At 38.2% G+C, this 26,516-nt stretch overlaps 1 protein-coding gene across 4 annotated transcripts in view; it reads left to right on the top strand.

Annotated features, from left to right (window-relative positions):
- PAPSS1 (3'-phosphoadenosine 5'-phosphosulfate synthase 1) overlaps nucleotides 1–11,332 on the top strand; it is a 44,886-nt gene extending 33,554 nt beyond the window's left edge. For all 4 annotated transcript variants that reach the window (XM_061355180.1, XM_061355179.1, XM_061355182.1 and 1 more), the window contains exon 12: nucleotides 10,312–11,332. In XM_061355180.1, coding sequence (XP_061211164.1) covers nucleotides 10,312–10,450 — 139 coding nt within the window. In that variant the 3' untranslated portion in view covers nucleotides 10,451–11,332. The remainder of the gene's footprint in view (nucleotides 1–10,311) is intronic.
- Nucleotides 11,333–26,516: the final 15,184 nt, after the last annotated feature.

The raw sequence follows: 26,516 nt of genomic DNA, 5'->3' as shown, positions 1-26,516 counted from the left end.
TGTTCAAAGATGACAGTGTTTAGATGTAGCCTTAGATCACAGATGCAACTTCAGCATGATTTAGGCGCAGTTTCACAGCACAACTAAACTGATCTAACTTTAGCTGCCACTGGAAGCTCCCATTTTCCTCCTGGGTACTGGAGTTTCTCTAATTCTGGAACATGTTGGTACAGAGTGCTAAATCCATAGAAAAATATCACTCTTTATTTTAATGGTAAGATTAGCTTTCTGATGGTTTATCTTTCTAAATATACTTCTCAGGTGTCAGGTATGCATCAGATATGATTGAAGAGAAGCAGTGGAAGTGTAACAGGGAGGTGACTGTGGACAAGAGAGGATGACAAATTATTTGTTATTTGCTCTGTTGTAAACTGGCCAGGGTTTTCAGCCTTTTTTTTTTTGTTTGTTTGTTTGGTAGGCTTTGATCCAGTTACATGACAAGTAATTCCACCTTCTGCATGTTCCAAGATTATATTTCACTTATGTGGTACTTGTTCCAAAACTCACTGTATGTGCTGCTGTGGTGCCAAATGAATGGGACTGGGAAGGTGATTTGTCACTTTAGTTTACACCTCTTTATTCACATTACTGAACCATACTTTTTTATTGCATCAAAGTGCAGTTGAAGTTAATCCTGAAAGGTAATCTCTCAAGCAAGATGGTTTTTGGTTGTTTTTTTTTTTTTAAAAAGGAAAAAACAGCTTTTTAATATTCTATTTCCTACTGCTTCTAACTGAATAAGTATGTCTGTACACCACACTTCATATTTGAAAGCATGAAATCAGCATGGGATGGATTGATATGTAAACCTGAATGCATCATTTGTTCTTCAGCTGCTTATGCTGCAGTTATGCTGAGTATAAATGTCTCCAAGAATGTCACTGGGGCCTGTGACAATCAACCGACAGGTTTCATTCAGCAGCTTGTCGTTCTTACCATGAATTACCTGTATTCGTAGAAAGTGTGCTTAACCTTGATTGTAAGTTATTTAACTGCTTTATATTTCAGCAGTAAATTCCAAGCACCTGAACTAGTCTGCTTTTATTTTGGAAAGCAGCAAAGTATTATTATCCCTTAGATAACTAGATATAACTTTATGGTATGTTTTTCTGTTGTTTGGAAATCATAAGCAGCATGATAAAGGCAAATCTGTTGAAACCTCACAAGAATTAAAATAGTTTCACTGTATATTACTGTACAGCATCCATATGTGTGTAGAAATTTGATGACTGGCTACACTGCAAATGTTTTAAAATTGAAGGTAATCAGGGAGGCTTATTTAGCAGCTGTAGTTTACTGATGTTCTTCCTTCCTCCTCCCTCCCATACAGGCAGAGTTCCAGTGCAAGGTTTTCCTTAGAGCTGTAAAGCTTATCTGTGGATGGCATTGCAGCAGGTTTTTTTTTTTTGTTTTTGTTTTTGTTTTTTTTCTCAAGTGAAACTATGGACACTGGCATCAAATCAGAGACCTGTGCCCACATGCATGCAGTATTTTCATTATGAGGTGTAAAATCAGATGCTCCTAGTGTATGTGATATGAAAATCTTTCTGAATATATTGCCTCTTAGCTAGCTGTTGAACACTTCACTGCCTTTATGCCTTTTGCTATTTGAAGGGTATTTGGAAGTCCTCAGGGGTGTGCACAATAACTAGATTGTGTTGTAAATAAATCTAGTTTTATGCAAACCTGTATACATTATAACATTTAAGGTTCAAATGGATGTTGTTGTAGATACTGCGATTTTTTGTTCTGTTTGTTGTCCACATAATTCAGCAATTTTAGATGATAAATACACCAAGATATCACTTCTTAATTTGGAATAGAAGGGAGTGCTAGAGGCCATGATTTCCATTTCATGTAACAGAAAATCTTTGTAGAAGAGTAGTGATTCTGTTACCATTGATACTGTACTCTTAGTGGGATAGATACGATTTAGATCAAGGGGAGTAAAATTGTACCTCTCTCATTAGCCAATGCAAACGATGTTAAAACCCAACAAACCAAACACTCTGTGGTAGTAAGATTTGCCTTTTGTCACACACTGCATTATGCCTACCCTGTTATCTTTTCATCATGTCTGTAGGGACCCTTTGGCATGAGGCATTTTTTTTCCTGTTCTTGTACTACTAGTGCGCAGTTCTGCTCTGCTTTCAGAATGTAAGGGATTATTTGTCATGTCCTTCCCTCTGTACTGCTTGTAAACCACAGGTTGGACTGGAGTGTGGCAGCAGTCCTCTAGGTGGCAATGCAGACACATGTAGACTCCCTGAAGAGGGAGCCGTCACAGCTCCTTGTCAGACAGAGCACTGTGGTAGGCTCCAGAGAGAGTTAGAGCTTGGGTGGGTGCAGCTGGCTGCATTTCAAGATAGTCTGTGTAATGCTGGAAATGTGGCAAACTCCTGGACCATGTGGTGCTTGACTGTAAGGAGCATGACAAGGAATAGAGGATTGTCTGGAAATATGAGAGGATCAGTACTGACAGAAGACCGTTGGGTAGGAAATAGTGATGTTCATGGGAATCTTTACAGAGCTTAACACTTACTTGGTGAAAAACTCTGCATGTAAATGTGGGGAAGAGCACTGTATGCATAGACACATTGCTGTGACTTGCTTTAGAAATGGGCAACTTGATTATTGCACCTTTCTCAGTTCTTTGAGGCTTGGAGACTTGGCAGCCAACTAGGCAATTCAAGAATTTACATCACTAATGGATGCACAGAAAGTTATGGCAAGAGTCTTTCTCTTGGACTAAGCTACAGATCATCTGTGTGTCTGGGATGCTGGAAATAGTTGTTCTTTCCCCGAGTACTCATCTCTTACTCTTTCAGGCCTCCTAGATTCCTGTGTTTGGGAAGGTGCTTGTGAGAAACTGTAATGAACACTGTCTGCCATCTTGGATGTCTTTTAATTTGGCAGAGTGGGATCCACACCAGACTTGGTAGTAAAAACATGCAGAGGTTACTGCAGTTGAGTTCTTTGCTGATATTAGTGAATTTGTGCTTCTGAAGGCAGTCCCAAGCCATGGGGACAGAGGGGGATGAATCTTTGGCTAGCTGTGAGAGGCTACTAAAAGCTTGATCCAGCTGCCAGAAGGATGTCTGACAAGTTGGGGCTGCAGCATTAGTGGTGGCAGAAACTTGCTTTGCTTGTGGTATCTCTAGACACTCATGCTCTGCTTTTATGAGAAAGAAGTTTGTTTCTCACTTCCATTAGTATCTTCCAGAATGTTTGCTGCCCTCAGAGCTTCAGTAAAGCCTGTATCTCTGCTTGGGAACAGACTGAAGAACATGACTGTTGGGTGTCAGGGGCTTGTGCTGCTGTTTGGCAGTGTTGAGCTGCTGTGGTACTGTGTTGGAGCTGAAGTCTATCTGCCAGCAATTGTAGCTGCAAAGTGGTGCATAAAGTTTAACGTGTATAAACTGACTAAAGTTACCCTTTAAAATAATGACTTGTAAACAATTAGTGACTTGGAACTATACTTGTATTTTACCTCATGAAGCCAGCACAATTTTTAGTTTGTTTCTTGGACATTTTAGAATAAGTTTATCATCTCTTGAAATTGCAGTCTTAAAACATGGCTTTGAAAAAGATGTATCTAAAACTAAGATTTAGGAAAGGGATTTGAGGAATGCATTTGAAGTGGTGCATAGCAGCACAGGTAGAGCTGATTTTGTTTTATATCCCCTTTGTCAAAATGGGGATATAAAAAAAAATAAATCCTTTGTATTGTTACTGAAGTCAGATAACAAACCTAATCTGTTTCTGTGGGAAGCCCTGAGCATTTCCACTTGCATACAGTTCTGAAGAAACAATACATGTGTCTTTTGCTTATTGTTTTTATCCATTTAGAATTCACAGATTTTTTTGATTAATAATTAGGTCCAAATGTGTTCTGGAAAAGTTTATGGAGAGAATTCTAGTTATAATGGAGAAATGAAAAATGAGTGTCTGGCTTGTGAACCACTATTAAACTGAAGTGTAAAGGACAAACAACCAAAGAACCAACCAAGCAATAAAAATGGCTCCCTCACTCCCCCAGAAAACCCCAAATCTAACCCTACCCAATGCTGAAATCCCTTCAGAAAAACTTAGTGTCTTTCTTCAGCCAAAAAGGCCTCTCAGTTACCGCAGACAAGTGTAATTTGGGATTGGTGGCTTAATAATAGTAGCTGTTTGGGTGAGCAGATTCCCAGTTCTTTACAGAAGATCAGTCCTATAAAATGCAGCCACAGACTGCTGCTGAGAAAAAACTCAATTAAGAAAGGAAATTAGTCTGGCAATTAAACAAGCCACAGCAGTGTCTGGAAAAATGGATTTCTTTCCTTATTTTTTTTTTTTTTTCTTCTTTCCCTGAAAGAAAACTGATGAGATCATTTTGGCTAAAAGAAACTCGTAGATAGGGTTATTGGAGCAGCTTCTTCATCCTTTCTGTATAATGTGAATGAAGCATGGGTATCTGTGAAGAGGAGAGATTTAAACTTTATATAGTTTATTCCCAGGACCTTTAATATGGTTGTTACATCTGCTTTAATACTATCAAATCATACTTACAGAACAGCTGTTCCAGCTACGTACATACTGTTCCCAGATTTGTTTGGTGTGCTACCTGATTTTTAAAATGATAATAGAAGGCTGAGATAAGCACACTTACTAATTTAGCTACGTGAAATACAGTTTATCAGTTGACATTAGTGCGTAATTTAGGATACATTGAAACAGCACTCATGCAATCAGAATTTCATTCATAGCAAGTAAAGGATTTTCTTTGCATATGTTAATTATTAATTAATCATGTTGTTATGTTCTACTTTCACAGAGAGTCTGTCTGTGCTGAGTTAGGTTTTTTACCTAGCTGATACTAGCCAGTTCATTCAGTATCATGGGGCATTCCCAAAGCATAACATAGACTGACATAACAAAATACTTGACACTGTAAGGGTCAGCATCCTGTTCCTGTAGGAGCTATGGTACATGTAGTGACTTCATGCTGCAAAGGCAAATTTAAAATTGGTGAAAATCCTTCTGAAAAGGGTTGTAAGGTTAAACTTCACCTCATGACAGATCCTGCTCAGGAAGCATGAAGCTGGAGAAGAGAACTGTTAAAGGACCTGTTAAAGGGTGGTGAGGCACTGAAACAGAATGCCCAAAGAAGTGAATTCTCCATCCCTGGCAGTGTCCAAGGCCAGGTTGGACAGAGCATTGGGCAACATGGTCTAGTGTGAGGTGCCCCTGCCCATGGCAGCGGGTTGGAACTTGATGATCTTAAGGTCCTTGCCAACCCTAACTGTTCTATGATTCTGTGACTGAACCCCAGATAAGGAGGCTATGTATTTTCCTAGCAATGAATTGGATCTGAAGTCTACCAGCTGAGTAGAACATGGCAGTCATTTTGCAGCCAGACTAGGGTGAATAAGTCATGTTATTGTTTTATTTCCATACACTTGTTTCCAAACCCCTTATTTTTATAAACAGGCAAACCCATGAATGAGTGGCCTTTGCTTTTATCATGAGTCTTGTATTTAAAAGTAATTTCTTAAGATCTTGAGAGCACCAGAAGTTGCCCTCCACAGAGCATGGGAATTTCAAGAGGTCATTTGCACAGTAGCAGATATACCCTAACAGATGGTTGGCTTTCCCAAGGGAAAAAAATAATTATGTAATATATTTTATATTTAGATTAAACCTATATGGAATAGTTGTTGAAGTGAAAAAAAATACTCAATCACTTTAAGGTACTGTATTGACATCTCAGAGATGCAGCAGAGGTTTCCTTGTAGGACTGTGGGCATATTCATGCAGTTGTTTCCCACTTGCAAACTGATGATAGCAGTTCTTGTGACAAAACAAAAAAGTTGGGTCTTTGAACTCAGCCTCACACACTGCTCTTGGAGTGCTTGAGTTTGTAAGGCCTAAAGAGCTCTCGTTGTTGTAGAGGTCACTTGTGGTGTTACGGTAAAAAATAACTGCTGATAGCACAGAAAAAATGGAAATCCATTTAACAGATTAAAACATTATTTTTTGTAAGAGAAAGAAAGGAAAGAACTGGTGTCTGAATTCTTAATCTTCTCTTCATGATTTGTAGTATTCTTCAAGTCTGATGCTCAGTTATTGTGGACATTTTGAAGATTAATTAACAGCAAAAATTTGTTCCTGTTTATTCTGAATAAATCACTGCTTTCCAAATACGGAATACTACCATGTGCATCTGTGGGCATCTGTATATACATATAGCTCTGTGTGTGTGAAAGGAAGGCATGATATGAAGTGTAAGAAAAGATTCCTTTTGTCTTTTTGCTAGATGTATGAGAGCCCAGCATAGAATCATAGCATACTTAGGGTTGGAAAGGACCTTAAGATCATCAAGTTCCAACCCCCCTGCCATGGGCAGGGACACCTCGCTCTAAACCGTATTACCCAAGGCCTCGTCCAACCTGGCCTTGAGCACTGCCAGGGATGGAGCATTTACAACCTCCCTGGGCAACCCATTCCAGTGCCGCAGCACCCCAACAGGAAAGAATTTCCTCCTTATATCCAATCTAAACTTCCCCTGTTTAAGTTTTCACCTGTTACCCCTTGTCCTATCACTACAGTCCCTAATGAAGAGTCCATCCCCAGCATCCCTATAGACCCCCTTCAGATACTGGAAGGCTGCTATGAGGTCTCCACGCAGCCTTCTCTTCTCCAGGCTGAACAGCCCCAACTTTCTCAGCCTATCTTCATATGGGAGCTGCTCCACCCCTGAGCATCCTCGTGGCCTCCTCTGGACTTGTTCCAACAGTTCCATGTCCTTTTTATGTTGAGGACACCAGAACTGTACACAATACTCCAAGTGAGGTCTCACGAGAGCAGAATAAAGGGGCAGGATCACCTCCTTCGACCTGCTGGTCACGCTCCTTTTGGTGCAGCCCAGGATACGGTTGGCTTTCTGGGCTGCCAGCGCACACTGAAGCCGGCTCATGTTCATTTTCTCATCGACCAGCACCCCCAAGTCCTTCTCCTTGGGCTGCTCTGAATCTCTTCTCTGCCCAGCCTGTAGCTGTGCCTGGGATTGCTCCGACCCAGGTGTAGGACCTTGCACTTGGCATGGTTAAACTTCATGAGGTTGGCATCAGCCCACCTCACAAGCGTGTCAAGGTCCCTCTGGATGGCATTCCTTCCCTCCAGCGTATGAACTGAACCACACAGCTTGGTGTCATTGGCAAACTTGGTGAGGGTGCACTCAATCCCACTGTCCATGTCAGTGGCAAAGATGTTAAACAAGACCGGCCCCAACACCAATCCCTGAGGGACACCACTCGTTACTGGTCTCCACCTGGACAAAGTTAACGTATTTTCTGTCTGCCTAGCCGTGTCCTCCACAAGCAAGGAGATTTCACAGCATGTGCATGTAAGGCTTTTTCCATACTTTGAGTGTAGGAAGGGGTCTAGGATGGTATGCCATGAAGCAAATACCAGTCTTGATTTAATAGGTTTCAAGATTGGTTTTCAGTTGTCAAATTTTTGTTGTTGATTTATTCTTATTATTTTTGGAGAATACTTTTAATTGCATTGGCACCAAATATTACATCAATACCAGTCAACCTCAATTTAGTAAATCATAGCAAAAGGTCAAATCAGTATTACATACATTTACTAACATGGATTGTGGCTCAAACAATGCCAGTTCCAGCAGACACTGAATGGAGATTTAAAAAGGCACATAATCTTATGCTTAGGAAAGTCTTAGCTTAAGTTTCATTGAGAGTCATTCCAAATCTCACTTGAGAATGGAACTTGGATGGCTTTGACGTTTATATTTCATAGCAGGTTTAATGTTAAGCTATTTCCCCTTCTTATGTTCTGCTCAAATCCATTCTATGAAGGATAACTGCTGATATCTTCAAAATTAACTGAACAAAGTTACTTGACACTTCTTTCTAGCTTCTTTTTTCCACAAAAGCAAATTACTCATACTGGTATGTTTTATTTCAGAATACTCAAGGTTCACATAGGTGAACATCACAGTGCTGCCAGTACTGATAAAGTATTTCTGCTTAGTGGAAATATCAGTTTCTGATATTCAAGAGATTTGATTTTTACCATTAGTAAAGACAATGAGTATTCAGTGGTTATTCAAATACTCTGGTTTAGGTATGAAACTGGAGATCAAACTGGAAACAATAAAATTGCAAATGCAGTCATTTTAAAAAAGGCAAAATTAGTTGTTTCAGTGTGCAGTATATATTGTCAAAGTACTATTAGTGATGTAGAATCATAGAATCGTATAATCATAGAATAGTTAGGGTTGGAAAGGACCTTAAGATCATCCAGTTCCAACCCCCCTGCCATGGGCAGGGACACCTCGCTCTAAACTATATCACCCAAGGCCTCCTCCAACCTGGCCTTGAACACTGCCAGGGATGGAGCATTCACAAGGTTATAATTTAGTGATTACCATAAATACCATAAATTTAGTGATTACTAATTAATTATGTTTTTTAAGAAAAAAAACATCCAGAAGAGAAGTTTGGGATTATGAGAGGGCATCGTTAGTACTTTTGTATGATTTAATAGATTTTTGAAACAGTTCTAGAAACTTTATGAGATGCTGAAGGTAGTGTTTCTTTAATGTTCCTTGCTCATGTTTTTCTTTCCTTTTCTTGCAGTTTTTATAAATATTCTAGCTGCTTTTTGTGTTTTTTCTTTCTGGATATCTCCAGTGCTTAGAGCTGCTTCTTATGCATCTGGGATAAGCAGCTGGAGGAATTGTGGTTTTTATTGACTTTTATGGCATATATAAATTTGTTGTTTTAGTACCTTAGTACCCCCCTAGAATTAACCAGACTTATCACTTTCCCACATATGTTTTATAGAAATAGTTCTTTGCAAAGCATGCAAGTTACCTTCAAGCACTGTTAGTGACCAGGTGAACAGTAGGCATCTCTCTGCCAAAGAACAAGATTTTCAGCTATTATAAATAAGTGACATAACTTTTTCTGCCATGGGATTACATCAACTTTAAATTTTCATTTTGATGTAATTTATATCAAGCAGGATTGAAGCACAGTAGGTTTTTTTTGCCCTGTGATACTTCAGGAATTCACAGTCCTGAATTGAGAGCAATAAGAAAAGAACATTTGTGGCAGTGATGCTGTGTAAATGTATACAATCCAATTAAAGTCATGGGGCTAGTGATTTTTTGAAGGGAACTGTGAAGTGCTTTCTGCAACGTCCTAACTTCCATACCCTACTGAACATAGCTCTGCATTTAGAGCCAAGTTCTAACCTCTGATGCACACACTTGGCTCTTGTTTCTGTAAAAGGCATGTGCATCTGAGATAAATATTTGGGTTTTATTTGAGGCAGACAAGTAAAGAATGTGTAATGCATGCATGTTGCAAACTGGGAAAATGGTATAAGCAAAATTGCGTATTTAATTTAAGAATAAATCATTCCTCCTTCAGAGCATTTGGTAGAACTCCGGCATTCTTGTCTTGCTTTCACTGTTTCAGTCTTGTGGGGACTAAGACTTTAACTTGTGGAGCTTTTGCTGCTTATGGCCACATACCCGATAAGTTAATATTAATTTAGATTGTCATGTTAATAAAAACATGTTTAGGGGAAGGCATTTTTGTTATTTCCCTGCTCCTTTCTTTTTGAGCTGTGTATGCCGTATGAATGTATATATATATGCATGCTCAGTGGCTTGCAGTGGCTCAGCTGTGAAGCTTACCTCTAGACTCTGAGGCTTTTACTTTTTCTGTTCTGTAAACACTCCTTCACTAAGATGTCGTTCAGTGTTGTTTTTTCCACATTTTCTGCTGGCACTGAAATGATTTTCCTCAACCAGAACTGGAACCTTCAACCAGCACATAGGGCTGGTCTGCTGCTATGGCAGAGCAAGATGCAAAATAGGATGGCTGCTGATGCTTGGCAGAGAGCTGAGACAGGGGGTGGAGGAGATGGTTCTCTCTAAAAAGCAATTCCATGTTTTTTCATAGAGAGTGAGCCAGGGTAGATGGAAGCACAGTCTCTATTCAGTCCCCTGGAGATCAGTTGGACCATGCTGCTAAACCTCAGGTTACCTAATCTGAATATTGTAGAGGGTGTGTATTCTAGAGATTCACTGGCATTGCTGCCAAAAGTCTGGTAATGACAGTTGCTACAAAGCATTTATACTGTCACGAAAAAAATTGATGAAGTATAAAGCAAGCAGAAGAATATGAGCACCTTTGCCTGCTTTTAAAATATGTTCTTCTCGTGTTTTGTTCTTCCCCCTTTCTCCTCTCCCTTCCGTTCCCCCCGCCCCCCTTCCTCCTCCTACTCTCTCAGCCACGAAGACTTTGATTTTATATCGGGGACCCGCATGCGCAAGTTGGCTCGAGAAGGACAAAACCCACCGGAAGGCTTCATGGCTCCTAAGGCTTGGACTGTGCTGACAGAATACTACAAATCCTTGGAGAAGGCTTAGGCCTCTTATTAACCGCAGATCAACCTTTGACGCCTGATTTGTTTACGAGAAGGGGACCACACAGTCACCGTTCATGTTGCTTTGTTGTGGTGTCTGTCAGGAAGTTCTTCTCTGAAAACAGACTCTTTCTGCTTAACTTAGCATCATTCTTTGCCTATCCTTATGGGTTCTATTATGTCCTGGCACCTAACTAGCTGCTGTTTTTAATGTCTTCTCTTTTATTACAGTTAATATTCTTGCAGTAGGATTTTTAACTCTTGTCATTTTTTATATTTTATTGTCTCTGTCTTATGACAGCTGCAACTGTTAGATAGATGCAGCTTTTTCATACGTTATTTAAATCGTTGCATAGTGTCTGGTTTTAGTAATTTGTAGGAGAAAATGCAATGGTTAGATGCTTAACTGTGGCTAGATTATCTATAAATTGAAAAAATAAGTTTTAAGACATCCATAAAAGTGTCCTCTTCTTTATCTCATCATCATCTCCAGAAGCTCTTAACATTAATTTCTTACTATATGTAATCAAAAAGCAGAGTTTTTTATATACCATAGTTAATTTTTTTGCTTTCTTCATTTAGTTTTGGGATTCATTGAGCTGTCTGGTGATTCTTGTGTGCTCTGGACCTGTGAAGATGGCCAAGGAGTGAATAAAAGAAAATGTCTAGTTTTCACCTTAAAATGATAACTAATCCAGTTTTTTTTTCTAATGTATGTGCTTGTTGCCGTATATATCAGTAGGGAATGTTCTATCTCATTTTATATAACTGGACAGTTTTTGGTTACAGATGTGTTTGTTCAGCTTACTAGAACTTAAAAAGAAAAAGAATGTCAGACCAATCTTGAATTCATGTTTAATTATATCAAGAAAAATAAAAAAATCCTGATACAGATGTTTATTCCTGAAGTTATTTTTTTGGCTGTGTTTCAAGGTGTCCAAAGAGTAGCTGCCTTTTCTTGCTTCAGCTTTGCTTGCTTGAAAGATAAGGCATATGTTGTTTTCCTAGGATTCTTTGAAAATCCTGAAGTTGCTTAATTTGGTATGTGAAATGTTAACTGCTAAAGGAAAACATAAAAAGTGAAAAGTAAAATGCTTCAAGTGTGAAGTAACATTGACCTATTGGGATTGATAACATTGGGATCAATATTGGAATCAAGGTTTGCAGGTTGTCAGTGTCAGTGTAAAATTCATAACCCCTCTTAGCCTTTTAGATGGAAGCTATCTCATATCCTTGTCACAGAAACTTACTTTTCTATTCTTAACAGGAGGAACCGGCTCAAAACTGTTTTTAAAATGTTGATGCTGGCGTGCTGCTGACCTTGGATGAAGCATATGTTCATCTAGAGTTTTTTGGACATGGGGAAGGTTGTGATGTAAGGATGTAATGACTGGAATGAATGTTACTTGCAATCTTTGTTTACTTGCTTAAAGTAACCAGTATTTAAGACATACTTTGAGAATCACTTCCTTCTCTTATTCCTCTGCCTGTTTGAAGAGATGTAAAAAGTATATTTTAATGGGATTCTAACATCTGACTGACAGAAAGTAAGGCAGAATTGGGAGAAGTCAAGAGGCATGTTTATTAGTGAACCACAACAGTAACTTGAGACTGGGTTTTAGTAAGGTGAAGTTTATTTCTTCAGAATTGCTGAATAAATGTTCTTCAAACTTGGTTTTCTTTTTAGATTGTATCAATATGTAGGATGTGTGAAATCCAGAATAAAGAGCCAGTTCATCTGTGGGCAGCTGTTCATGCAAAACTTCAAGTTTAACTACGAAGTTAGCAGTTGCTAAAATGGGATTTGCTGTTGGAAGTTGGAGTTTGGACTCTTTGCTGTCAGGTTTGATTCTTCTGCTTGCTATGATGAAGCATAATAAAAAGTATTTTGGCAGTATAGCAAACACAGGTCTACAGAAGTGAATGTTTTCAAAGTGCTATGTGTGCTACATGAAATCTTGAAGATAAGGGGTGGTGGTGAGCATGAATGTGACTCATCCTGTAGAATTAATTCAGAAGCGGGAATGCCTTCAAGCAAATTAATACAGTGATAACAAACAGATCTAGCTTTCATACTTAGGTGGTTTGAAGCTGAGGCCCTGTTACAGTGCTTCTAGAAAGTATTCCTTGCAAGTCTCTGTATTAAAGAAGCTTTCAGGTTTATTCTATGTTTAAGCCAATGGCCGTGGCATTCCCAGCATAATGTTGATTAAGAACAGGAACATCTGGTCAATTTGTGGGCAGGACTTGCTCTACATGACAATATTTTCCTGTATCATATGAGTTTTCATTATAGAGTTAAATTTTTATCTCTTGTCTGCAGCTACATTATTTAAGGAAATCATACCTACTGGAAAGGGCTACCCCAGAAATTATTCTTTTCTAGTGTCTCTCTTTCTTCAGCTTTTCTTTGCTTTATCTCAGTGGATAGTAAGTTATCTCAATTGGCTAGTCTTAATGTTCTGCTTTTTTAAAAGTAGGTTCAATTTCAGTAACAGTGTTACGGCATTTTTGAGGCTCTTCTGGGACAACGGTTGGTATCTTCCAGGAGGCAGCAACAGGACTAATGAGGTAATGGTGGCTGCACCCAGCACCTGCCTTCACACACCTACCATGTCACCAAAAAACAATGACCACAGGAACATGCCATACAAAAGTAATAATACTCTTGAAACATGTTATGGATATAAAGACAAGCAGGTCCTAACTTTCAAGCTGGGAAAATAAAAAGCTCTGTTGTCTTATTTCTTCAGTTCATAAACCAATTATTTTTCTTATTGGAGAAATACTGATATGTACATTAATCACAAGTCTAAGATCTATATAGGTATGTCCTTATGAAGAACAGCAAAATAAGCTTCCAAGTGCATCCTTTTTCTTTTAAAAACTGTTTTGCTTTAACAGTCAAGAGGAGTTTTGCTCTGTTTATTAAGATGAAAAAAGTTAAAATGTGTTCCTCCTGCCTACCACCTTCTGCCTCCACTTTATAAATGGTTCTTTACCTGCTACTCTTGCACAGGATAATTTATGGCTGTTATCCTGTGGGGTTTGTACAGTCTCAGGGTGATTATTCGATTCTAGCTGATCTTTCTGACATATTGGGTGTTTGATGTATGAAAGTAGTAACACCGTCTATCTGTATGGGTGTTACAAGGACAATCTGGGCCCAGCTTTCCAAAATAGAATGAAGTGGGTGGAGATTACCGAACCCTAATCATTGCGGTTTCTGTAGTGGTACAGAATTACTCCCTTTCTGAGGTGAAATGTTTAATTTCAGATGACTGATTTTGAGCAACTTCAGAAAGGAAGTTTTCATGGCTGAAAATTGTGGTTTCCTGTGTGAACTCCTGTATGCCTGTTTTTGACTACCATGAATAATAGTAAGAGTAACTTTTAAAGTAAGGATTCACAGGTTGTGATGGAAAAATAATAGAAGAATGCTGAGGATGCTGAATTCAATTATTTATTTATTTTTTTCCCAGTAGGGGATCTGAGCACTAACAACTTGGTAAGAGAGGTGTGAAATGAAAAATGTGGAGTAGGTCATGGGTTTTGTAGATGCAGTTTGGAGCTAACAGAGTTTCTACATCTGGAGTAATTCAGTAGAAGTCAAGAGGTTAGGAAATGAGTTGATATCTTGGTGTGGTGGTGATGGTGGTGGAGGAAATGGAACAGGGTTACCATGAGTTGTGTACCAATACTGTTAACTGGCTTGAGTTTGGACCTCCCTTGCATTTTGTATTTCCTTAACAGAGTAGTCCAGATCCTTTTCCTTTCCTGATGGATTAAAGGGGCTAATCAATATATTACTCCCTTTCCCTAGAAGCAGTGACAACTTCAAAAATATGTGTTGGTGTGTGTATCTCTTTCAGTATTTACACACACATCATCCCTTGTATCTCTGGTCATGAACGTTTATACTTTTGCGCTAGACACTATAGGAACACAGAAAAAAGCTCTCATCTCTGCTTCCCTGTGAGTCGGAAAGTAAGTTTACTGCATCCATGGCAGCGTCTGCAAAGAAATGGAAAGAGGAAGCTATTCCTTTTAACTTAATATAGTCGAATCCACAGGAAAAAATAAGATGGAAACTGAATCTGCATTGAACTTTGTGTGTATGTCTGTTTATTCATCTGTAGAAACAGGATTTACTGTGGTACTTGAACACTACTAAGAAATGTATACAAATGCTATTCTACTTTTCTAACCTGACACAGAATCTTTCACCATCACCTGTAAAATAATAGGGACTTCAGCCTCTAGCAAGTTGGCCAGATTAAATGCTGGAATGAAAGCAACTGGTAGCTCAGTATTTTGTTGTTCTTTATGAATTTGGCCTGGAAACTTGCTTAGCAAAACTCCTAATTTATATTCTGTTAAAGAGGAGAGTGACAGTAGTTCCGTTTGTCATGTTTAGAGTTTTTTTACAAGATGGAGCTGAGAAGCAAGATTGCCAAGGGTAAATCTAAAGCCTTCAGTGGCCAATTTGTTGGATGTGAGAGTTCTGTACCAGGAGCCAAACTGGTGCCAGATAATCAGGTGATTTAAAAGAAGACTGTGCTGAGTTTTCTGCTGAGTTGTGTTGTTTTACCTTGAAGAAAGCCTGAGGGCTCTTTTAAGTTTGCTTTCTTATTCACAAAAAACTTCTTGATTATGAATATAGCTGGGTTTTGAAGTGTCCATTGAAGGGTTTTCTTTGTGTCTCTTGCAAGCTCCGTGCCTGCTTCTGTGGTGTTAGGACTTTTTTTTACCTGGATCCCTTTTCATTATTTAGTCTTTATTAAAATCACCTTTTTCTTCTTTATGGGAGTGTATATATATGTATGAGCCAGAATTATGCCTTCAACGTTTCCAGAGCTGTGTACCCTAGAAACCTCATCTTGATATCATTTTGAAGTTGAGGCGGGAAGGCAACTACACTGAAAGCTAGAAAACACTGCTTTAAAGCCACATCTGGAATTCTTAGACAGTAAATGGCTCCAACTTAAAACAGAGAATACAGAGATTTTATATGCCATAAAACTCATGGATCTTGGATTCAGTATAAGGGCTGTCACCTGACCTTCATGTTAAAATTCATCTACAGTATGCTTTGAAGTGTCACTGTAGTCAGAACACTACCTGTCTGTGTATAAAAGGAGGAGGAAAAAAATTCAAGTTTCAGTATAAACTTTAGTGGGGTGGAAATAGTGCCCAAATCTTGTATTTTATCATTGGCAAACAAAGATGTTTCGTTTGTGAAGTCCTACACTCATCATACTAAATTGCATCTTATTAGAAGAATACAAGCTTTTTGACCATATCCACTTATTTTCATCTCATAACAGCAGTTACAATTGCAAGCAAAAGACCTGCAGTCTAAGCTGTCAGTTTTCAGTATTTGCTGAGTACCTGCAGATCTCCAGGCTTTCCACCCAGATGACCTGTATCTGAATGTTGTTTTGTCTAAATCAGTTATTTCTGAATGTTGTTTTGTCTAAATCAGTTATTTCTGTAATGACTGACAGTAAAGTCTGTTGCAATAATTGTGATGAGACAGATGAGAGACACCAGTATCCATGTGTTAAGATTCCCTGAACATCAGTGGTGCATTTTATTTTTTACAAAGCATCACATTTTGCTCAGGAGCACAAACCAACTCCTCCAACAGGGAAACATTTCTCTGATTTCAGGCGTGTGCGTCAGAGAAAGAGAAAACATTTAGGTTTTTGTATAATTAATTTTATTCCATCATCAGCTTTCTCAAAGGCTTAAGTGGAAGCAGAAGAGGCTGCTTGACCCTTAAACATTTGGTTCAAATGGATTGCCTGCCATGGAGTGGAAAACTATAGCCATATAGTCCAAAGAAGGTTGTTTGCAGGATTAATCACGTGTCATTGAGTTCTGCCTTGTTTATAGTTCATCTACCACCTGTGAAAAACAATATTTTGATTCAATTGTTTCCAGACAGTGAAGACAATCGTGAGACAAGATCATGTTTAAACATAACTTTCCACTAGGAAAAAGTTTAGCACTATTATAGTTTATATTTAAACTAGGATACAGTCTGAAAGATCCAGTGTTACAATTATATGAGCAAAAATTTCCTATCGTACTATGTGACTGCAGAGCAATAAACATGCCATCAGAGTCAACATCAGAAGCACAGTGAAAATGCTAAGTATTGTTGACACTTCTTCATTAGAGAGTTATAAATAACGCCTTTGTTCATTATTTCTTCAAGGAAAAGTACTGCTTCTTTCTGAAAACTGAAAATCTGTTTGCCTTACTTGGTAGTTAAGAGACATTCAGCATGGCAGTGATTCTTCATATTTTTTATTCTGAGTATTTTTAAATACATGCATACATCTGAGCTCCACAAGGAAATGGCTTTGCAAAGAGCATTGAAGTTTTTCTTTGTAAACATTTTTGGCTATTTTACTTATAGTAGCTTGGTAACTTTTCCCTCTGTACAAATAAAAAAGGTCTCATAGAAGTCAATCTTATGTAGAGATCGAGTACGGAATATTCATCAAATATTAAAACAACTGTAGTTGGCTTCCTTTTCATTCAAGCTTTTGGTTCACTGGTTCATTCATGTAGATTTCTCGTCAAATGCTTTGTATGCTGGAGAAAAGTGTATTTAAAGATGGTGAGTTGATGGTAGAGAATTCCAGGATAGCTTTGTTCAAGCACTAACAATAAAAGGCCACATCTTGTAATAGGTAGCTCTTTCTACTGTAGTCTAACCCCCACCAGCAGCTAAGCCCCACAGAGCTGCTCAGTCACTCCACTCTGGTGGGATGGGGGAGAGAATTGGAAGGATAAAAGTGAAAACTTGTGGGTTAAGATAAAGGCAGTTTAATAGGAAAAGCAAAACAAGGAATTCATTCTACACTGGCCACAAGGCATTCAGCCATCTCCAGGAAAGCAGGGCTCCATCATGCGTGAGAGTTACTTGGGAAAACAAATGCCATAACTCTGCATGTCCCATCCTTCCTTCTTCTTCCACCAGTTTTATATGCTGAGCATTATGTCACAAGGTATGGAATGTCCCTTGGGTCAGTTAGGGTCAACTATCCCAGATGTGTCACCTCTGAGGTTCTTGTGCACCCCCAGCCACTCACTGTGTTGGTTTGAGTAGAAAAAAGCCTTAACTCTGTGTAAGCACTGCTCATCAGTAAGGAAAGCATCCCTGAATTATCAACACTGTTTCCAGCACAAATCCAAAATACAGCCCATATCAGCTACTATGAAGAAAATTAGCTCTATCCCTGCCAAAATCAGCACACTTTCAAAAGAATATTGTGCCTTTTCTATATATCATAGTAGGGATGCAAACGTAAATTCAAAGCAGCATGTTCTGTCTAAAACATGTGCAGGAAAAAATTATCCTTCAGTGAGTTGGTTTATGGGAGGAGGGGGGACACTTCCTTTTAGTCACATTTTTAATGTACTTGAAAAATGAAATGTAAATATCCTGATCTTTCTATTTCCATACTTAAAGATGTGTCTGGATGGGGGGGACACCAACATGTTTTCTCTCTAATTCAAATAGTAGCGTTGTCTTCAGTTTGAGGATTTGGTGAATATTGGCAGTGAACTGAAAATTGTGGTCTATCTAGACCAATCCTGTGCTAGATAGTCTCAAACAAGAGAATTCATATTTTCATTTAGACACACTTAGCTGCTTTTTTTTTCTTTTTTTTTTTTTTCCTGTACGTTAAGGAATTGGGTTCCTTTCCACATTGATTTTGTGATGTTAACTCTGGAAGACATCGCAATTCATCAATGTGAACTTGAAGAAAGTTCTGGCTGCCTGTGGATAAATTAATCTGAGTGTATGGCGAGCCTGCAGAGTGTGTGCTAACTCTCTTTAAGGGTGTGCTTGGGTTTTGGAATACACGGAACCTTTCGTTTTGACAAAAATGTGGTAAGTCACTCTTTTCTTAAATGTGACACCATGGGGATAGCCAAAGGAACAGACTTATATTAACTAGCCAAATAAAGACAAAAATGCGGCTTACAAAATGAACAGTACAAATTAAAGAAGGCTTGCTCAGTAAAACCCAGAGATTTGTGCCTGCTTATATCCCCAGGGAGAATACCACTAATATGAAGAATTCTGGCATCAAAGAGGACTTCACGCAGTATGAATTTATTATGCATTTCATGGTTCCTATGGAATTTTCAATGTCTGCTAAATCTCCATGTGCAATTTTAATAAAATATGTGCTCACAGTACATTCCGCTCTTGTATCTTTTTCTTCCTTTTCTCATAAAACACTATTATTATTTCAGGCTGAAATTTTCTAGACTTGGATGTGCCGAGGGAAGCCTCACAGTTTGCAAGGGAACTCATGGAGTTTAGAGTTTCATCAGTCAGCCATGAAAACTGTGAAAGAAGGGGCTGAAGAGCATTCTATGGCACTGGAGTTGTCATAGACTTCACTGATTTCAGTTAGGGACAGCATAACGGGCCTACGATTTTCTTTTGGTTTGCAGCTTACTACAGGTGTGTAGGGGTCTGGTTACTTTTTTGGTTTAGTAAACCTGTAATCTTGTTACTGTTTGGTTATCCTCTGAAGTTTTTTCAATGATAGCCTGTGAGCCTTGCTGAGATGTGCAGTTCACAAGTTTAAAACCATTGATCTAGAATAACAGTTTTTATGGTTTTTGTCTATGTAAAATTACAAAGTATGGAAGTATTCAAAGAAACAAGAATAAAAATAAAAGATTATAAATTCTGCAGACAGTATTTGAAGGGTTAGTATATTCCTATTTAGACCATTTTACATCCACCACATACAAGAAATTTGCTTGGCTTTCTGGGTTTGTACATTACCACAAATGCAGGTAAGAACCCAGTGAAAGCTAAAACAACAGCTCCTAACCAACCAAGGCTTCGAAGGCAAGCATCTGAACGAAACACAACTCTTGCCTTCCAGTAAAGAAGTAGAGCAAAAGAGGAACAGAGACCCTGAACTTTGGGACTAATGGTTTGTACATTAGATACAGAGTTGGAGCTGACAAATAGCACTACTTTATCTGGTAGAATGTTCCACCTAGAATAGTCTCTGTACACCAAATGTTGAACCCTGTTGGTATAAGAAGAAAATCGTGTAGGGTATTAATGTCTTTCCACTTGCTTTTCCTCAAGCAAGCATTTTCTGCTGTATGATTGCTGTCCTAACCCCTTGGCTGTTTGCGTTTGTCTTGGGTCTGATGGTCTTGACCTGGGCTCTAGCTGTCTTTGTGGGGCTCTTCGGATTTGGGTGGTTTCTCAATGTGGCAGATGCTAGATTTCTTTCACAGGACAGATTTTTTGGGTTTCCTGAGCATGCTTTTCAGCAAGCTTTGCTATTTTTACTATCTCTGGAATGTGTGTGTATGGTCTGTGGTTTTGGGGGGATGTTGTTTTTGTGAACCTGAAAGCGAATTACTGTAGCATGAACCAGAGTGTCCTAGTTCACCTCTTACTCTTAGTCACAAATGAGTAATACAGTGCCATATGGGCTACTGTGAAGAGGTTAACTCCATCCCAACCAAACCCATAAACCTTTGCTTCTTAACTAGAGCTGTGAAAGCTGGAGCAGCTGCAGCTTCGGAAATCCTGAGATTTTTCCATATTGGGCAGAAGCTGCTCTTCTCATGTAAGCAGAGAGATAGTAGAGGTAGCTGCAATTGCTTGTGACTGCTGTACTTGCATATGCTTCTATTCCTACCCCTGTATGCTTCTATCTGTGTAATGCTAAGCAGCAATGTAAGTGTGAAGCCTGCTGAAAGAATTTGTGCCAGATTTGGAAGTAGAGCACTGCAATTACTTGTATGAGGTGTTTTGTGTTTTTTTTTTTAATTCTTGCCATGATATGGCACTTTGTTAGTACAACAACCAGAATGATTTCACCTCAAAAATTATGAAAATCGGTATGAGCATAAGTGACATGGAAGCAACTGAAATTAAGACAGTGAGGACCTCTTAATTACCCTTTTCTCTTAATGTCTTTTAATAGTGCATACTTCATCTTTTGACTTCACCTCTCCATTGGTCTATGTTTTGTTTTCTGCAATGCTTCCATAATGAGCAATATGGGTCAAAGAGATTAACACCTAGTTTGCTACTAATCTGACATAAAGGCTGTGGTTCTTCAGTATTTCAAGGTAGAATGATAAATAATTATAGTAGAGAGGAAAGACTTCTTGTTTGCAGTATGACACAATGAAACTGCATCTGGTAGCTCTTCATTTGCAAGATGTTCACAGAACTGTTGTAACATCATCCATGGTATTGGAGTACAAATTGGGAAATAATCAAAAAGGCATATTTATTACAGGCTTCATTGGAAACAAAGAGCAAAAAAGAAAAGCCTGCTCTTCTCCAAGTAGAAACATGCCAGTCCTGCAACAAGTGGAGGAGGTGGGGGAACACTGAAACTTGAAATTGGCACACAGAAAATACTGAAGGAATTCAGTGTTTTCACTAATATTCATCTTAAGCAGGGTTCTTTCCTAGAGAACTGATGGAATAAAATCTTTTGTAAAATAAGCTTGTTCAAAGAACTATTTTTTGTTTTTAAAGTGACTGCCTTTTATCCAAAAGCTGCTAAATTTGTTATAATTAATAATACTTCTACATTGTAGGAAGGCAGAAAAGTGCACTTAGAAAGTGGTAAGTTTCTCGATGTTTTAGATTTTTTTCTTTATCTCTGGTACCAGCCTGGAAATCTGAAGCTGAATATGCAAATTATGGTTATTGCACATGAACATATCTGTGAGCCCTGTCACAGCCTCTCTGGGGGCCTGTTGACCTTCTACTAATTAGAAGATATCATTCCCAATGGGATAACAACACATCTGCCCTTTCTGCTCATGCTCTGGTATTAATTTAATGGGTACAGAGCAAAACACTATGTAGACTTCAGTCAGAACAGGCTGCTATGGAACAGCTAGCTTAGCATGTTCTTGCCTTGGTAGACTTTCAAGCCACTTGGACTTTCTTTCTGCAGCAGTCAGTGCTGGCAGATGCCCTCGTGTTCAGAGGTGAATCCTGTCCCTGGAAAAGTCATTTTGTAAGTGCAAAAAAAGGGCACTGCGGTTTCACTGCAGGAGTCAGTACTTGATCTTTTCCTGACACAGCTGAACTGGCCTTGCTATCTTGTATGTTAGAATGACTTAACTGGAGGATTGGAATATTGTCAAAAACTTCAGCAGTTGCTGAGGGATTTTGTTTTCCCCCTGTGTCCTACTTGGTAAAATTGAACATTCTCTGTAAATACGTGTAGAAGAATAGAAGTCTTCCCTTTGCAGAATTCTGCTGGACAAACAGGGCTGTATTGGTCTTCCTCAGAACTAAATACCAGCCAGACCTGCTGTTCATATGTGACATGCTTATTTGCATTTGCTCTGATCTTTTGCCCAAATGAAAAAGCAGGAACTGACTAGGATTTGATTATGTTCTCATTTAAGCTTTCTTTTATGCAGAGTTGTGCAGTATATATTTATCTGAGTGGAACTTCTGAAACGTGGTGCTTTCTGCTCTCCATTTTCTCTTTTTAAGAAACATACCTTGCCACTGATGGTTTGTTGGTTTTGTTTCATTTTCTTCTGATGGAAGTGTAATTACATTTAGTGTAATGACATCAGGCTACTTCTGTCATAAATTATGAATTAAATTGTTAATTTCTCACTATAAGCCTTAAGGAGGAAAAGCTTGCGTTTTTATTTCTGGGATATGTAGTTTTACAGGGTTCTGTTTCATCTTAAGGAATACATATTCATCAGAGTGTGAGTAGCATAAAATTAGTCTACATTAATCTTTCTACTGTTTGATACGGCTTTTCATTGCTTCTCAGAACTTGCCCAAACTAACATCTACCACTTTAGGGGCTTGGTTTTTTTTGTTTCTTTGGTTTTGTACTAAATGATACTTATCTCCCATAAACCAAACTGTGTTACTTGGGCTTAAACAGTTGAGTTAACATTAAAACCAGACATAAATCTTCAGCCATCTTTAGAAGCAATTTCCCCCACACCCCCCAAACTAAATTTGCATTACTTTCTCATTTGCTGGGAATATCTACTAGAAATGCTAGCCTGTTTCCACAGGACAAGTTGCCTGATAGGTGAGCCTTGGTACACTAAGGTGTACTTAGTATGACAAGATAGTGTTTCTTAGATGAGATTTATTCTAATTTATGATCAAGAGGTGAGTTTGGTACTGATCCTTTCTGCCTTGCAGAATTAGTTCTAGAGCTAAGTAATTATTTGGTAGGAATCACATAATGAGAAATACAAGAGAGCTTTTTAAAAGATAGCTTTTTAAAAAATAAACCACAACTGTCTCTAATATAATGATATTGATAATGAAGTGACAATTGGGAGGCATATTGTTTTTCTTCAGTGTGGTTCATATTCAAGAGAAGCTAAGGTATGTGTAAATGTTTGTATGTACATATATATATATAGAGAGAGAGAGAGATGTGAAAAGAGAGAAAGTATCTTAACCACAACATATGTTTCTATTGAGTTTCAGCTGTTTTCTTCAGTGACAAAGCCACGTGATTGTCCCTGTTGAGATTGCAAGCTAATACAAATATGGACGAATGAGCTGGATACCATATTGCTTAATCAGTTAGGTGGCTGGTTAGCATGGTTATTTTCTGCATAGGACAGATGCATAGTTTCTGGCAGAAATAATACATGATATTTCAGATCCTGTTGTTCTTTCTTTGCTGACAGTTGGGAAAAAGATTTATGTTATACAACCAAGCTTTGCATACTGAAAATCAGTGAAGAGCAAACAGTATCTTTTTCAGTGCTGGAATGTTTCTTGGAGGCTAAGGGGGTATACAGAATATTGTTTTAAGCACTTTCAGCACTTCAGTTCTTTGTTGCTTAGACAAACCTCCTAGGTCTCCTCTTTGTTCCGTTATTAGAGAACATAGTCAACATATAAAATATAAGGGAAGCTTTTTAGAATTCAAGGTGGAGTCGTCCCTGCTTAGAGAAGCACACTCAATGTTGTTTTGCAATACTTTTTTTTGTTTTAACTTTGTGATGCATGTACAATGGCAAAGAAAGAATAGTTATTGTCACTGAGAAAAGTATCCTGTTATACCAAAGGTAAAGACTTTCACTGCTATTAGATTTTATTACTGTTCCAGATTTCATAAAGGCCATTTTAGATTCAAGCAAAGCTTTGATTATTTTTTTCCTTATGTAATAAATAGAATAGAAAAATCATTGTCTGAATTACCTTGATATTCATGGAGAGTATAGTAAGGAAAAAGTCAACTATTAACTTTCATTTAATCACATGGTAAAGTTCAGTTTGGTGTTATTTTATGAGATTAATTCTACTCTATAATGCTGAGGAGGAGTTCAGTGAGAATTAATTTTCCAGGCAGGTATAACTTTGTAAAGCCTTCTACACTTGATTATATGCTAACCCTAACATCCTTGATTTTATTTATTAATTTAGATGATTAGAACACATCATTTGAATACATTATTTTTGCAGCTATTTCATCCCTGTTTTTGGTTTTGTCTTCGTTAAACTTGGGAACTAGAGAAAAGTAGAGGAAACCTTATTTGTTTAGCAGTGATGGAAAGAGAATACTTTTCGGACCAAAGCATAGCATGACTAATGGTTGTTAGAAGGGAGTCTATGCTCTTCTAGCTTTAAGAACAATTGGAGAATCTCTCCCTTTACTAAGGAAGGCTAATAAAAGCTTGTTTACTTTATCGGAAGATCCATACTGATGGAAATAGGTGTTGCCCTGCAGACTTCATGGGAGCAGTGCAAATGTATGCATTTGAAGTCAGCTCAAAAATGTGATGTGGGGCCTTGAAGGTTCAAGTGGAGAACAGGCCTTTTAGCCTGGTCTTTGCATAAGAGTGATTTTTACCCTGGGTATATGGAATATCCTACATAAAAGGCCTTCATCAGTTTTTACCATATGGTTAAAACACATATACATATTTTTCCTGTTACCTTCAGGCACTGTGAAGCAGCTGGTACTAATGAATAAAAATAGCCAGCAAAATTGTGGCATGTGGTTGCTAGAAGGAACAATTTATAGCCAGGAGTCTTGTATATTACTAGAAAGAAGAAAAAAGGAACAACCCCAAAACACATGACCTCTGAAAGCATGTATGAACTCTAGGTTTCATCTGCATTTTGGGCACCTGTACTGCTCAAGGCAACAGAATACGGAACTGATTAGGAGATATTAATTCTCTTCCTATTGCTAAAAATTATAGGAAAGGGAATAGGAGACCGTGTAGTGTTTTGGGTTTGTTTTTTAAACACCATTCTTGTAGTTTGCCTTCTACTTGATCAGGGTATCAAGATATTTGAAGCTTCGTGGAGATCGTGAGAAGAGAGTAAGTGAAATAAAACTTACAAGGTGAGCCTTAGAACATGGTATTACTGTAATGCAGAACTATGAGTTTTAGTAGTTTCATAGCACTGGTTTAGATATTTACCTTCTAAAAATAAAGCTGGCCTTCTACACAGAGCAATGACAAAATGCAAGATTATTGCTCAGTACATGAGTGGCAAACTTTCTTTTAACCTTCAGTGAGGCTTTTTCCCATGTGAGCCTGTGAAAGGGTCGTTTATTTTTTTTAAGGGCTGGATTCAGATAGTAGGAAGATCAGTATAGCACTCAAATTCTGTTGGGTGCAAACAGTAAAAGGGATTATGGCCTTGTAGTGAGAAAAAGCTGAAACTCAGTGAGATGCTAATGGCTACTACAGTTCTTTATTTTTATAAACAGGCAACAGAAGCAGCAGTGGGAAGGGGTGTGAGATTCTGTTCTATAAAACTGGGAATATTGGCATCAGATGCTATATTAGGTTAGCATAGAAGTGAAGAATACAAAAAAAAGCCCAGAATATGTTCAAATAAATTTAGAACTGGAAAACATTTTACAGAAAGACATTTGAAATGCTCCATCATTCATTTGGTTCATTCCAAAAGGAACTCAAATGTGCCCAAATTAGGTTAAAGCTGGGGAGGAACAGAGGTCATTGATCTAGATAGAGAGAGATAGAGCAGCAGTGTCTTAAAACTGGTCAAAGAAATTAAAATGAGAATTAAGGATGTGCTTTTTTTAGTGAACATGATTACCTTTTGAAACAAATTTCCTAGGGATAGTTTCTCTTTCGTTTCATAAAAAGGCCACAGACCTTTGAAAGTTGTAGACAAAACTTTGCATGACTTAGGAGTATCTGGGTGAAGCACCATAGGTAAGAGAAGGAGCCATACAAAGATATACAGTTGATAGACTGTTGAGGAAGGTCTCTCCACAGAGTATATTCATCTGTATTATAATTTGTTCTGAATGAGAAGTTCCCAGAAGAGTATGTTACTCTGACCGCAGTGACAAAGGAATGTGACTTGCAAAAGCATTCTGCTGTGACCAAATACTTCTTCCTTATAAGGCTGAGGGGAACATAAGCAGGCTAATGATGTCAAAAGGGGAACAACGTACTTCCTGATTTCGCTGCTTGGTGGATCTATGAACGCCAGAAAAGCCAATAGGATAAACGCCTCGTGGTTTTGTGGCTTCGTTGCAGAAAAACTTTTGGAATATGGAAATCATAAACAGGAGGCAGGCAGTTCTAGTGAGAACTTGTTTCACAGTTGAAACTGCTAAACTGTGTTTTATCTCTTTTAATTCTTTCAAAATACAATGCTGCTTGCTATTAAGTTTAAATTTTTATTTACCTGCCATTTTCAGTAATGGCTTATTTAAAGTTTGAAAATCTGTATATTATTAACCAGTATTATCCGTTTCTGTTTGGTAAGTACGAAATACGCATGTATGGATGCTTCTGAAATCCCACTTTGGCTTTGTGTGTGAAAGCTGATCCTCTGCATTTTTTTGCTTATTTGCAGTGACTAGTGTCAGCAACCATTTGCTGTTAATGTCAGATGAATATCAGTACCTAGGAGAGGCATACCGTGTTTTCAGTAAGAAATATGTGGAGATGTAAGATACTTTTAGTTTAGGTGTTTACCCAATCCAAATGGAAGATGTAATTGCAAAGAAAAAACCCCAAACTTTAGAACAATTAGTCTTGTA

Source organism: Neopsephotus bourkii, unplaced genomic scaffold (genome assembly GCF_033783945.1).
Source record: "Neopsephotus bourkii isolate Nb327-2 ecotype Australia unplaced genomic scaffold, CSIRO-AGI_Nbou_v1 NB_787, whole genome shotgun sequence".
In the NCBI taxonomy this organism is placed as follows: Eukaryota; Metazoa; Chordata; class Aves; order Psittaciformes; family Psittacidae; genus Neopsephotus; species Neopsephotus bourkii.
The sequence above is the reverse complement of the archived record's forward strand: the minus strand, read 5'-3'. Positions and strand labels throughout refer to the sequence as shown.